The following is a 14609-nucleotide window of genomic DNA, read 5'->3' as shown; positions in this document are numbered from 1 at the left end:
CACCAGCCAGGGCAAGGACATTCTTATTCATTTTATTAAATCTAGGCCCTTGAGCAGATGTCTTTTTAAAGTGCAGTGTGATGAAGTGGGAAGGAGGGTAAGGCTCTGCCATTCCACGCCCATGATCAAGGTTTCTCTGGAGAATGAGCCCTGGGTGTGTGACTGAGCTGTGAGCAAGGCTAGCTGGGACGCTTTTCAATTAAATACCATTTTCGCTTGAAAGAATGACTGGCAGACAAACCATGATTATTCAAATTGGAATATTTGGCAGATCCTGGCTTGAAAATGATTGAAGTACATCTGTTACTTCGAGGAAAACAACAAACAGTACTTGTCAATGACAAAATTTTGAGCTTTCAAGCTAAAACAGTTTTGCTCTTGAAGAATCTGCTGCTCCCTTAAGGAGCCTATTTATACTCAGAGTCTATCACCATGGAGACAGTCAACAGTAGGGAATCCAAGATCACTTCACCTCTCCCTGGAGCCTGAAAATGGATTCTCGAGGCCCTTTTATTCTGTGAAGTTGGCAGGGTGTCATCGACTGCCCGCTCGAAAGGGTGTCTGGGAAGAAAAATAAAAGGCACTCAAACGCGGCAATGTCATAAAGTCTCCCTGTTCCCGAAACCGTAAGCTGTGACAAGTCAAAGAAACCGGGGTGAAGGCTCACCATGCAGTTATTGACCGCGGTAAATCCACAGTCACTGAATACTCCCAGCTGGAAGATTGAGAGCAAGTATTCGACCCGTGTGCTCATTGGAAACTGGGCGGAAGAGAGGAGGAAGGTAAGGAAAGACAGAGGTGGACGATGCTCAGAGGGAGGACAGGCAGGGAGAGGCAGGGGTGAAGCCATTACTGTTGTCAAGTCAAGGCCCATAGACGGCTGCATCTTAAACTGCAGCATTAGGGTGTCTGGGTGCTACATCAGGAGTTACAGACAGGCAACCCTCAAGGTCCCCACTGTATCTTGCAAATATCGTAGCAGATGTGTCAATACAGTTGCACCTCATAGTACTCCTGTCAGTGGAGAGTTTCCAGGCATGTGATATTTCCTGTCCCTAATTCTCCTGAACCTTGATTTTTAAAATTGATATCTTTATTGATTATAGAGAGAGGAAGGGAAAGAGCAAAAGAGAAACATCGACTGGTTGCCTCCCATATGCACCCCTTTGAGGGACTGAGCTCTCAACCTGGGTACGTGCCCTGACTGGGAATCGAACCCCTGAACTTTTGGTGTATGGGATGATGTTCCAACAAGTTCAGCCATACCAGCCAGGGCTCTGAACCTTGGTTTGAAGACTCTCTGTTCTCCCTGGCCTGGCCCTTACCTGCCGGGTACCTGCCAAGGTAGGCTTGACATTCCCTGTGTTGACGTCTGGGATGGGTTGCTGTTCTCTGGCACCTGTTCCATGCCTTGCCCTGCTGCCTGTGCATTTCAGATTCTACTTTCAAAAACAACTGGGCTCATGGTATTTCTGTGTTCTTCAGAGGCTATTACAAAATGCTTTGCCTGAATTGGCCTACTTAAAATTGAATATCTTCATGTTTGGCAATCGACACTGAGCCACTTAAAGTTTTGCAGGGATATCTAAATATCCTCACATTTTCTTGGGAAATGGGCCAAGGAAAAAGGGTGATAGAATTAGTAGCTTTGGTGTAAGTGGGAAGATTGGTAGTGATTTCTGAGAACTGGAAAAGGCTGCTTTTGTGGAGCACATTAGCATTCACCACTCTTCTGGCCAGGCATGACTGGTGGCCATTCTTAGATCTGAGTGCACTTGGTCTTGTGTGAGGAGCAAATATGTGTCATGGAAGTTCCAAGGGCAAAAAGGACTGTCTGAGCAATCCCTTCAGACTCCTGAAGGCAAGGCAGTGCCCAGGGATATTGTGATCTGGCCCTATACCTAGAGAAAATTGCATAAAGAGAGTTGAGCAGGAATGATGTAAGAAAGAGAGCAGGTTAGGAAATTTGAGGTCCTTGTTCTATCACAGAAGCATTTAAAAAATTACTGTTGCTGAGCTAAAATAACTGGGTAGGGGCACTGGAAAACAGTTGAAGCTCTATAGCAACAAATCAAACGCCTGATTTAGAAAAAGCCACATTCAAAATGGTAGAGAACCCCATGGTATTTTCACTTGTCGTTGTCACATGCCCTCACTATGACATGGTACAGCGTGGGGGAAGCAGTGGCCTGGCTCCCAGTTCCCTCCCTCAAACTCAGGAGTAGAGCAACATTCTAACCTGCCTGGGGGCTGCCTGATAAACAGATAAGTCTCTGTTTTGCCTAACTAGGAGCTCAGGAAAAGTGACATAGTTCATATTTTGGCTAAGAAAAGCTGTGAAAAGCAGCAGTAGCCACAGCTAGTGGGAGATTCCAGACTACAGACCTGCAAATGTCAGGGGCAAGAGATCACAGGGAGAGAAATGCAACAGAACATCTAAGGCCCTTAGAAGAAGCAGGGAAGAGAGTCTTTAGGAAACCAAGGCATTTTAAAGAAGTCATGTACAGGGGGAAACACACACACACAAAAAAGCTCGGGTGAGCGGCATGCTCAGAAAGGTCCTTAGAAGTCCTGAAGTCTTCATACCAAGCTGACTTCAAGGTCCAGAACCTGCCCTATTAGTTAGTAGAGATGTTCTCTTGAATGGAGCTAGTTTGCAAAGACTCAGAGAGATGGCTTCCCCCCACCCCCCGCAAATGTCCAGTATTTAATGAAACATCTTAAGGTATATGAAGACACAGGAAAACATGGCGCACTCAAAGAAAAACACTAAAGTAGCTGAAACTGTCTCTGGAGAAACACAGGCATCAGAAGTATATGACAAAAACTTTAGAACAACTATCTCAAATATACTTAAAGATCTGAAAGAATACATGGACAAAGAACTACAGTTGACTCTTGAACAATGTGGGGGATTGATCCATCTCTTGTGCAGTCAATAATTCATGTATAACTTTTGACTCCCCTCAAACTTAACTAACTATATTGGTAGCCTACTGTTGACCAGAAGCTTTACTGATAACATAAACTGGCAATTAACACATATTTTGGATGATTATATATATCATAATATATATTAGTATTCTTACAATAAAGTAAGTTAAAGAAAAGAAAATGGTACTAAGAAAATTATAAGGGAGAGAATATATATTTATAGTACTTATTGAAAAAAATCCGCATGTAAGTAGACCCACACAGTTCAAACTCACGTTGTTCAAGGGTCAACTGTAAAGAAAACCAGAAAATGATATATGAACAAATGAAATTTCAATTAAAAAGGTATAAATTATAAAAAAGAACAAGACAAGAATTTGGAGCTGAAAAATACAATAACTAAATTGACAAATTCACTAGAGACATCCAACTGTAGACTTCAATAAGCAGAAGAAAGAATCAGAGAGCTTGAAGGAATATCATTCAAAATAGTTGAGCCTGAAGAACAAAAAGAATGGAAGAAAGAAAACAGAGCCCAAGGACTTGTAGGATACCATCAAGCTGTTCAGCATACAGATTATGAGAGAAAAGATAGCATGAAAGGGGCAGAGAGATCGTTTGAAGAAATAATGGCTGAAATCTTCCCCAATTTGAAGAAAAGGCATGGATCTACAAATCTAAGAAGCACAATAAACTCCAAGTAGAACAAATCCAATTAGACCACCCCAGAGACACATTATAATCAACTGTTGAAGGTCAAAGACATAGAGTATCTGGAAAGCAGCAAGGGCAAAATGACTTACCATGTGCAAAGGACACTAGAAGATCATCTGTAGATTTTTCAGCAGAAACCTTGCATGTGGAAGGCAGTGGGGCAACACATTTAAAGTACTCCAAGATAAAAACAAAACTATCAACTGAGAACACAGTAGCCAGAAAAACTGGTCTTCAGAAATGAAGGACAGAGGAAAACATGCCCAGATAAACAAAAGGAGAGGAAGCTCATTGCCCCTAGACCTGCCCTGCAAAAAAAAAAAAAAAAAAAAAAAAGCCAACAGAAATCCTTGAAGCAGAAATGGAGCAATGCTAGATAACTTGAAGCCATAAAAAAATATGAAGACCTATAGTTAAGGTAAATCTGTAGACAAATATAAAAGCCACTATTATAATTTTAGTTTGTAACTCCACTATTTTGTATAGAATTTAGAAGCAAATGCATAACATTATTATAAGTCCCTGTTAATTGGTGCCAATATGTTGATATGTGATTTGCGACATCAATAACATAAAGTGGGAGAGGATGGAGCTGCAAAGTTTTTATATGTGAGTTAAGTCAAGTTGGTATCAATTTAAAATATATGTTATAACTTTAGAATGTTCTGTGTAATGCTTATGAGAACTACAAAAATATCTCCAGAATAGACACAACAGGAGATGAGAAGGAATAAAAATGTATCACTTACAAAAAAAATCACTTAAACACAAAGAAAGATAATAATGGAGAAAATGAGAGACAAAAGCCCTGTAAGACATACAGAAAAAAGATAAAATGTCAAAAGTAAGTCCTTCCCTAACAGTAATTACAGGTAAATAGATTAAATTCTCAATCAAAAGACATAGATTGGAAGAATGGGGGTGGGAAGGGGACCAGAATCCAATTACATGCCATCTATGAGACTGTCTTTAGATCTAAGGACATGCACAGGTTGAAAGTGGAAGAGTAGAAAAAGGTATTGCATGCAAATAGTAACCAAAAGAAAGTAGAGTGGCCATACTAATATCATAAGAAAATAGATTTTAAGTCAAAAAATGTTCCAAGAAGCAAAGAGAAACAGTATATATTGAAGAAAAGGTCATGAAGAAATAGAAAATCTAAATAGACTGGTAACTAGTAAGGAAGTTAAATTAGTGATCAAAAGCCTCTCAAAAAATAAAAGCCCAGGACTGAATGGCCCCACTGGTGAATTTTACTTAGTACTTAACTCCTTCCACATGAGGAAGGCTGTACGTCAAAGCCCACGACTAACATCAGACCCAAAGGTTAAAGACTGAAAGCTTTTCTTCGAAGATGAGGATGCCTGCTTTTGCTACTTCTATTTAACATTGTATGAGAAGTTCTAGCCAGAGCAAGAAAAAGAAATAAAATTCATAGAATCAGAAAGAAGTTAAATCATCTCTACACGACATGGCCATATGTGCACCAAACCCTAAAGACCCCCCCAACCACGCCCCTACCCCCTTAAAACGAATGAACAAATTCAGCAAAGTAGCAGGGCACAGAATCAACATGCAGAAATAATGTGCATCTCTACACATTAACAGTGGACGATCTGAAAGAAGAAATTAAGAAACAATTTGATTTATAATAGCATGAAAGAGAATAAAATACTTTGAAATAAACTCGAAGAAGGAAAAAGTCTTATTTGCTAAAAACAAGTGCTTGTTGAAAGACGTAAGAGAAGACAGCAGCATATGATATGATGTCCTGTGCGCACGAACTGGAAGACCTCATGCTGTGAAGATGCCAATACTAGCCCAAACCATCTTCAGAACCAAAGCCATCTCTAGAATTTTCTTTCTTTTTTTTTTTTTGCACAAGTTTTAAAAACTGCCCTAAAATTCACTGGGAATCTCAGGAGACTCTGAATTGCCAAACAAATCTTGAAAAGAAGAACAAAGTTGGAGAACTCATATTTTCTAATCTCAAAACTCATGACAAAGCTACAATAATCAAAAGAGTAGGGTACTTACATGGAAAATCCTATAGACTCTACCCCAAAACTGCTCAAACTAATTAATGAATTTGGCAAAACAGCAGGATACAAAGTCAATATCCAGAAATCAAAGGCATTTTTATATATGAACAATGAATCAGCAGAAGCAGAAATCAAGGAAAAAATTCCATTTGATATAGCAAAAAGAAAAATAAAATATCTGGGAATAAACCTAACCAAGGAGGTAAAAGACCTGTATGCAGAAAACTACACAGCACTGAAGAAAGAAATCAGGGAAGACACAAACAAATGGAAACATATACCTTGTTCATGGATTGGAAGAATTAACATCATCAAAATGTCCATACTACCCAAAGCAATATACAGATTCAATGCAATACCTATTAAAGTACCAATGGCATATTTCACAGACATAGAACAAACACTTCAAAAATTTATATGGAATCATAAACGAGCCCGAATAGCAACTGCTCTTTTGAGAAAGAAGAACAAAGTAGGAGGGATCACAATACCTGATATCAAACTGTATGTATTACAAAGCCACTGTAATCAAAACAGCCTGGTACTGGCATAAAAACAGGCACATAGATCAGTGGAACAGAACAGAGAGCCCAGAAATCAACCCAACTCTCTACAGTCAGTTAATATTTGACAAAGGGGGCAGTAACATCAAATGGAGTAAAGATAGCCTCTTCAACAAATGGTGTTGGGAGAACTGGACAGCTACGTGCAAAAAAATGAAACTTGAGCACCAACTTACACCATACACCAAAATAAATTCAAGGTGGATAAAAGACTTAAATATAAGCCGTGACACCATTAAAGTCCTAGAGGAGAACATCGGCAAGAAAATCTCAGATATTCCACGCAGCAACATTTTTACTGATATGTCCCCTAGAGCAAGGAATATACAGGAAAGAATAAACAAATGGGATCTCATCAAAATAAAAAGCTTCTGCATGGCCAAAGAAAACAGTATTAAATTAAAAAGACAACCAACTGTATGGGAAAACATATTTGCCAATGATACCTCAGACAAAGGTTTAATCTCCAAAATATACAAAGAACTTACACGACTCCACTCTAGGAAGACATAGAACCCAATTAAAAAATGGGAAAAGGACTTGAACAGACACTTCTCCAAAGAGGACATACAGAATATCCAGAGACACATGAAGAGGTGCTCAATATCGTTAGCTATCAGAGAGATGCAAATTAAAACCACAATGAGATACCACTTTACACCAGTCAGGATGGCTATCATAAACAAAGCAACAAATAACAAATGTTGGAGAGGTTGTGGGGAAAAGGGGTCCTTAGTTCACTGTTGGTGGGATTGCAGACTGGTACAACCATTATGGAAAACAGTATGGAATTTTCTCAGAAAAATAAAAATTGACCTGCCTTTTGACCCAGCAATTCCGCTGCTAGGATTATATCCCAAGAATCCTAAAACATCAATTTCAAAGAATCTATGCACCACAATGTTCATAGCAGCACAATTTACAATAGCCAAGAGTTGGAAGCAACCTAGGTGTCCATCAGTAAATGAATGGATCAAAAAATTGTGGTACATATACACAATGGAATTCTATGCAGCAGAGAGAAAGAAGGAGCTCCTACCCTTTGCAACAACATGGATGGAACTGGAAAGCATTATGCTGAGTGAAATAGGCCAGGCGTTGAAGGACAAATACCATATGATCTCACCTTTAACAGGAAGCTAAATAACAAAATAAACAAGCAAATAGAATAAAAACAAAGACACTAAAATAGAGAACAAGTGGGCAGCGACCAGAGGGGAGAGGGAAGGGAATTTAAGGGGAAAAAATGGGGAGGGATTTTGAAGAACAAGTATGAAAGACACAGGGATGAGGACTGTGGGGGGGGGGGAATGGGAGGGAGGTGGGGAGACAGGGGCGGGGGGGGGGGGCTGGGATGGGAGAAATTGACCAAAAAAACTGTACTTGAAAAATAACTAAATAAATTTTAAAAAAAGAGAGTAGGGTACTGATGTGAAGGCAGACATGCAAACCTGTGGAGGAGAATAAAGAACCCAGAAGTAAACCCTCATGTATCTGATCAGATGGTTTCAACAAGGATACCAAGACCACTCAATTAAAAAAAAACTGTTTTTTTAAACAAATGGTGTTGGGAAAACTATCCACAGGCAAAAGAATAAAGTTGGAGCCTTACCTTGCACCATATACAAACATTAATTATAAATGGATCAAAGACCTAGATAAAGACCTAAAACTAGAAAACTCTCAGAAGAAAACATGGGAGAAAAGCTTCATGACACTGAATTTGGCAATTGTTGGATATGGCACTAAAAAACAGGCAACAACAACAAAATAGATAAACTGCACCTCGTCAAAATTAAAAACTTTTATGTATCAAAGAAAACTATCAATAAAGTGGAAAGGTGACTGACAGAATGGGAGAAAATGTTTTCAAATCTTCTCTGTGTTAAAGGAATATCCAGAATATATAAAAAAGTCTTTCAACTCAACACCAAAGACCAACCCGATTAAAAACTGGTAAAGAACTGGGAGAGACATTTCTCCAAAGAAGATAGGCAAATGGCCAATAAGCACACACAAAGATGCTCAACACCATTAATCATCAGGGAAAGAACTATTTAGCAAATCAAAATCATGAGTTACCACTTCATACCCACTAAAATGGCTATTCTTTAAAACACACACACACACACACACACACACACACACACACACACACACACACACACAGAAAATAGCCCCGGCTGGTGTAGCTCAGTGGATTGAGTGCTTGCTGGCTTGTGAACCAAACAGTTGCTTGTTTGATTCCCAATCAGGGCACCTGCCTGGGTAGTGGGCCAGGTCCCAGGTGAAGGGGTGCATGAGAGGCAAGCACACATTGATGTTTCTCTCCCTCTCTTTCTCCCTCTGTTCCCCTCTGTCTAAAAATAAATAAATAAAATCTTTTAAAACCCCCCAGAAAATAACAAGTCTTGGTGAGGATGTGGAGAAATTGGAAGTGTTGTGCCTCGCTGGTGGGAATGTAAAATGGTGCCATCTCTGTTGCAGCCAGTATGGCATTTCCCACGAAGTTAGACACAGAATTACCCCCTGACCCAGCAATGCCACTTCTGGCTATATGACCCCTCATCAGATTGAAAGCAGGGTCTTTGAGAGAGATACTTGTACATTCATGTTTATAGCAGTATTATTGACGGTAGCCAAAGGGAAGAAACAATTTCATGATGGATAGATGGATAAGTGAAATGTGGCAAATGCGTGCAATGGAATATGACTCAGCCTTTAAAAGGGAAAACATTGTGACTTGTGCTACTATGTCAACGAACTCTGAAGACACTATGCTAAGTGAAATAAGCCAGTCACAAGAAGACAAGTGGTGTATGATCCCACCTAAAACAGTTGCCTTGCGTAGTCAAATCCATACAGATGGAAAGTAGGATGGCGGGTGCCAGGGGCTGAGGGAGGGGTGCGGGGCAGTTGCTGAACAGGGACAGAGTTTTGGGTTGAGATGATGAAAAAGTTCTGCAGACGGCAGCAGCGCTGTGTGTGATAAAGTGAATGTGCTTAATGCCACTGAATGGTGCACTTTAAAGTGGCTAAAACGGTAAGTCTCATTATGTATACATTACCACAATAAAAATTTAAAATATCAACCAGGAAACACAATAACTTAGCAGGGAGAAAAGTGAGTTGGGAGCAGTGAACCCAAAGAAGGGGAGGAGGCGAGTGTGGGAGAGGAGCAGGGAGAGAGGAGATGAGCAAGGGACTGGTGGGAGGGGTCCGGGATGGCGGGGCGCCCCCCCCCTTTCCCAGGACTGGAAAGAAAGGGACAGAATTAAGCCTGCATTGTGTGGGGTCCTGATTTACCCTTTCCCTGCCCAGCTTCTGATGACCCAGGAGGTGAGGGGTTGCAGCAGAAGTTTGAGAAGGGAAGTCACAGAAGTTGTGCTGAAAATTTGATTTTTTCCAGTTCTCCAAAGCCACTGAGAAGACTCCCCAGTCCACGTACAGGACAGGGTACGTTCCCTTCCCTGGCCACAGACCGGACCAGATCTCCAGGTGGTATGGGAGGAGTAGAATTGAGGTGAGAGGAAGTAGGGGCCCCACACTCAGGCTGGGCCCCTCCCCAGAGCTCAGAGACCTGACCAGGCAGCTTCTCCTGGGTCCAGTGCCCTCTTGGGAACACAGGAGTAGGCTCAACTGTACTGTCTCCAGCCCAAGGGCTGCTGGTGGCACATGACCTGATGAGCAGAGATCTGTGCAATCGGAGCTGGTAGCCTCCCCCGCCCTGCATCCCAGCCCCTCATCTCCCCCATCCCTCCACAGGATACAGGCCAAGGATGTAGGAGACAAACAACGAGTATGGTTAACATTGAACTGGGGTGACTATTGTGAGGGATCAGGTGGTGGTGAGGTCTGGATGACAGTGCTTAGTGTCATCTGAGCCCCAGTCAAGGACACATTCAGCTCCTCCTCCCTGGTGTCTGTGGCACGTCAGGTTCTAGGCCTGTGGAGCCGGGAGCAGGGCGATGCAACCTCAGGACCCCCCTTTCCCACCACCCCCTGAAGGCCGGGTGGGGGCAGGGAGGCACAGGATGAAGGGTGGACATCTGTCAGAATGGGAGCATCTGGAGCTGAAAGAGATGGTTGCACTTGGCAGGCTCATTTTCCCATAAAATGTGCCCGGGGTGGTGCGTGTTATGTCTGAAGCTGTGTAGCTAAGGGACAAAGCAGGCGCCTGCTCTGAAGGTCAAGCAAGGGGTGTCCTGAGATGTCCCTTCATGACATGCCAGATTTGCCTTCTGCATCTGGGGACCCATGGCGGGACGAAGAGCGCCGGGATCTCAGCTCTGTGCTGGCGCCCTGGGCCCGGCTGCGGCTCTGGGCTGCCGACTTCCCCGTTTGTGCATGCTGCAGACACAAACGCATTTTAATATAAGGAAGCAAAAGTCAGAACCCACCATCGGGGCTTCTCGTTCCCAACCATCCATGCCCACGAGGCACTTCATGCTGTCTTCCTCGCCCATGAGGTGCTGTTTCATAGACCTTCGGACCCACTACAAACCTCGATGGAGGGCTGACCACATGTACGCACACAGTTGTTAAGGTTAAAACAAGCCCCAGCCCCCCAGCACACAAAGAATAGAACCAAGCCATCCCACATTCATCCCTACAGACAGCGCAAATGACCTGTTTGCATGGCTGCTTCCACCCCATCAGCTCCTCTTGGGCGTCCTTCTGTGTGCCATCCCCCACCTGCCCCCCCCTCGCCGCCCCCAGGACCCTTCCTAGGCAAATGCCGATGGCTGTTCAAGTGGACCTTGGAGAGCTGAGGTTATCACCCCCCCAGGGAAAACCCCCTTCCTGTGCTTTTCTCCCAGGCGGGTGCACTCATCACATTGTTAATTTTAGCTCTTTAATGATGCTTTGCTACTGTAGGGACACAAAACAACCTTCCTGAGCCCATCTCTGCAGTCACCTTCTTTATCAGACACTCACCCAGCCACGTCCCCCGCACAGGTCACTCCAGGGTCAGGCATCCACAGCCAGAGGCACCCCTCCAGCCTGGAGCCTAGAATCAAACTACCCCATCCTAAGCTTCTGAAACCAGTCCACCCTGCCTCGCCTATTCCCTGGGTCACGCTCTCTTTTCCTTTCCTGCCTCTGACCCACCCTGGTGCTTAGCCACGTGGCCCCGCCCGGTGTGGTGTGCCTCCTCTTTGGGGACCTGTAAACTTTTCTCTCCAAGGCAGTTGTCTCCACACCTATCACCTTACTGTAGCCGAGGAAAACAAAACCCCGGGAACATGATGGAGACAGCAGGACTGTTCCCCAAACCGAGAGAACTAGCAAGAGAATGCCTGTTGGTCTCTGTCCTCCTCCCCGCCTCGGGCCCCCCAGCACTGCCCTTGCTGATGGGAACCTCTCCGGCTGGCTTTCCCTGGCACTGGAAATGCTCTGGGCACCTGGTGCCGGAGACCTTGGGAACCCCGGCCGAATGTCTGTGCCCATGTCCCTGTCTCCCTCGGCCATTGTGACCTGACTTATTTATGGACCGGCACTTGAAATATTGAGTGCGGTCTGCGTTTCCAGACCAGAGCAGCCACAGACCTCCCTGTGTGCTCCAGACCAGAGGACGGGCGTGCAAATCGACATTCTCCTCCCCCGTAAATCAGCCCAGTCCCCAGGATTCCTGTCCGGGGCCCAGGGATTTTTCTGAGGAACAGCTCTGATTCAGGCAAATGTCCCAGAGGAGGGAGAAGCATCTTTCTTCTCCCTGTAAATGACTGTCCACCAAAGGGATCCCTCCCCGAGTCTCCGGCCGAGGTCGCCGTAAATCCTGCGCAGAAGAAGGCTGCTCTCTCTCGCTCCCCATAGTAACCGACTGAAGTCAAGGTGCACACGCCAGGCTCTGTATTCACCTTGCACTCTCCATGGAAATAGGCACTTGGAGACTGGAGACAAGTGAAAGGGGACAACTTCAGAGCACAGGGGCATGGGATGAGATGGTGTGGCCCTCCCCGTTCAGCCAGGGGTCCTGACTTTCATGTTAATGCGTCCCAGTACTTCACTGACTTGGCAGAAGCTGGGGGTCACGTGTACAGAGAACTGATCTCAGCTAAGCTGAGGTGTGTGTTTGGAGGGAGCCACGTCAGGGGGGGACAGACCAGTGTGGCCCTGGGAGTCCACACAACCACACTCGCCGTCACCGGAGCAGGCAGGTGATGCCTGGCTCCGCCCAGTGACATGCCGCTGCGTCTGTCCTTCCAGGGGCTCCCGTACAAACACATCATGACCCACCACCAGGAGCCCTCCCACCGCCACCTGATCAGCACGTATGACGACCACTACAACCGGCACAATTACAACCCGGGCCTGCCCCCACACCGCACCTGGGACAAACATACGTTGCAGTGGCTTCCAGAGAAATCCGACTTCCCCCTTCTGGGTATTTTATAATTCTAGATTTCCCCTGCATTGGGCTGCCAGGGGCCCACACCTGCCCAGGGCTGAGGTGTGACCAGGGGACCCTGATGCAAGGAGAGCATGAGAGTGAACCGATGGGGGGAGGAGCCCTGTTTGCCCCCAGGGCTGCCACCTGCCCTCTCCCCCTGACGCTGGGATGAGGCTGGTGGTGGGATGAAGCCCCACCTGTGCCCCGAAGCAGCTGGTTTACCCAGAGCACAGGTGGCAGGAGCAATGGGCCTGCACACTTGGATCGATCATTCATTTCCTAACTAGCACGGTGGTCCGGGTGCTGGGCCCCACTGTAGCCTTTGGACGCTTAGCAAGGACAAGCAGGGAGGAACTTCTGCCCTCAGGGAGTTGACGTTCCATTTGGGAGACAATTAAGACACCATTAAGAAATAAAATATCCTAAGATCTCATAGTTTTGGACTGGGGTGTGAGCTCTGATGGAAACAGGTAAGGCTAGAAAATGAGGTGGGTGTTGCTGGATCTCATCTGAGTGGGATGATGAGGGCTGGGCTTTCCTGAGGAAACAACTGAGTGGAGAAGGAGGGAGCCATGCAGGGATTAGGGGGGAGAGCATTCCAGGGTGGGGGTAGCTCCAGGAAAGCACCAACGCTTTTCGGAGGGATTTACCTGGGAGAGTAGCTTAGTCTGATTTATGTTTCAAGCTACCCCGATCCTTTGCCTCCCCCTCTTCGTAGTCCTACCCTTCAGTGAGTGCAATGGAACATAGGTCAGAGAGTGAACGGCTTGTCACTCTGCATTAATTTTTGCAAGGGTTTCTTCACCTTGCAAGCCCACACTGCTCCCTTCCCTGCTGGAGTGGGAGAGTTACCCAAGAGGGGGCGGTGCCCCCCTCAAGCAGGTCATGGGGCTGACTTCTCTGAGGCCTCCTGGTCCCTGGTAAGTACATGGCGAGCACCCCGGCCTGAGGGTCCCTGGAGCTGGCCCAGCCAGCACTCGCCCGCGAGCCTGCCCTCCCTCCCGGCACTGCCGGCTGAGGTCCTGCACCTGCTTCCTCTTGCAGCTCCCCCTACCAACTACGGGCTCTATGAGCAGCTGAAGCAGAGGTGGCTCCCTCCCGAGGCTGGTCTGCGAGAGAGCACCTACACTTCGTCTTACCCCCGACCACCGCTGTGCGCCCTGTCCCGGCGGGAGCATGCCATCCCGGTCCCTCCGCCTCGCCTGCACCCTGTCCCACGCTTCTGAGAACCACCACCCCATGGGCAGCACAGGCGGCACCAGTGGGGCCTGCCAGGCGGGAGGCGCTGCGGAGACAGCCCGAGCTCTAAATCCAGCCCTTGTCAGAGGGGCCCTCAGAACTATGGTCTGGGTTTAGGGCTCCCGCCCCTCCTCCACACCCATGGTTCCTGTCTTTCTCACCCCACGATTAAAGCTCTTTGACATGGTGGAGTGTCGTGTATGGGCAGAAGGTAAGACTGTTAGAAGAAACAAAAGGACCCTTAAGTTTCACTCCCTTGTTTCACAGGAGGGGAAACTGAGGCCCAGAGAGGTCATGTGACTCCGTCAAGTTCTCACAACTGGGTCTGTACCTCCCAGGAGTCTCTGATCCAATGGGAGAAACATATCTGACTACAAGATGCTTCTTGAAAATTCCATGAAAGAGTCAAGTGTGATTATGGGGAGGGCAGCCCCAAAGGGGTGCCGTGGGCCTGTCGTTGCCCCTGAAGAGGCGCACTTAAACTTGAGGGCTCAGAGGAGGGGAAGATATACAGAGTCTCCCCTCCACTTCCTGACTCTCGGATCTTTTTAGGAGTTTGGGGATGGGGAGTTTTTAGACGAGTGGCTGGGGGAGAGGGCAGACCCCTGGTGCACAAACTTGGGTCTGTTCCAGCACAGGGACTCGGTGCTGTCCTCGCCCGGGATGGAGTCCCCTGAGACGTGCGCTACCACCTGCTGTGGAGGCCACCTGGGGCCCAGAGCA

At 46.1% G+C, this 14609-nt stretch overlaps 1 protein-coding gene across 1 annotated transcript; it reads left to right on the top strand.

The window, feature by feature from the left end:
* The first annotated feature begins 668 nt into the window (after positions 1-668).
* On the top strand, positions 669-13873 carry CFAP107 (cilia and flagella associated protein 107). The gene is made up of 4 exons (XM_037165678.2): positions 669-782; positions 9663-9776; positions 12464-12641; positions 13692-13873. The coding sequence occupies exons 1-4, from the start codon at positions 669-671 to the stop codon at positions 13871-13873; spliced, it is 588 nt and encodes a 195-aa protein (XP_037021573.2).
* The last annotated feature ends 736 nt before the right edge of the window (positions 13874-14609 follow it).

Source organism: Artibeus jamaicensis, unplaced genomic scaffold, assembly GCF_021234435.1.
Source record: "Artibeus jamaicensis isolate MK-2021 breed Jamaican fruit bat unplaced genomic scaffold, CSHL_Jam_final scaffold_847, whole genome shotgun sequence".
NCBI lineage: Eukaryota > Metazoa > Chordata > Mammalia > Chiroptera > Phyllostomidae > Artibeus > Artibeus jamaicensis.
Note: the sequence above shows the minus strand (reverse complement) of the source record. Positions and strands in the feature narration are given on the sequence as shown.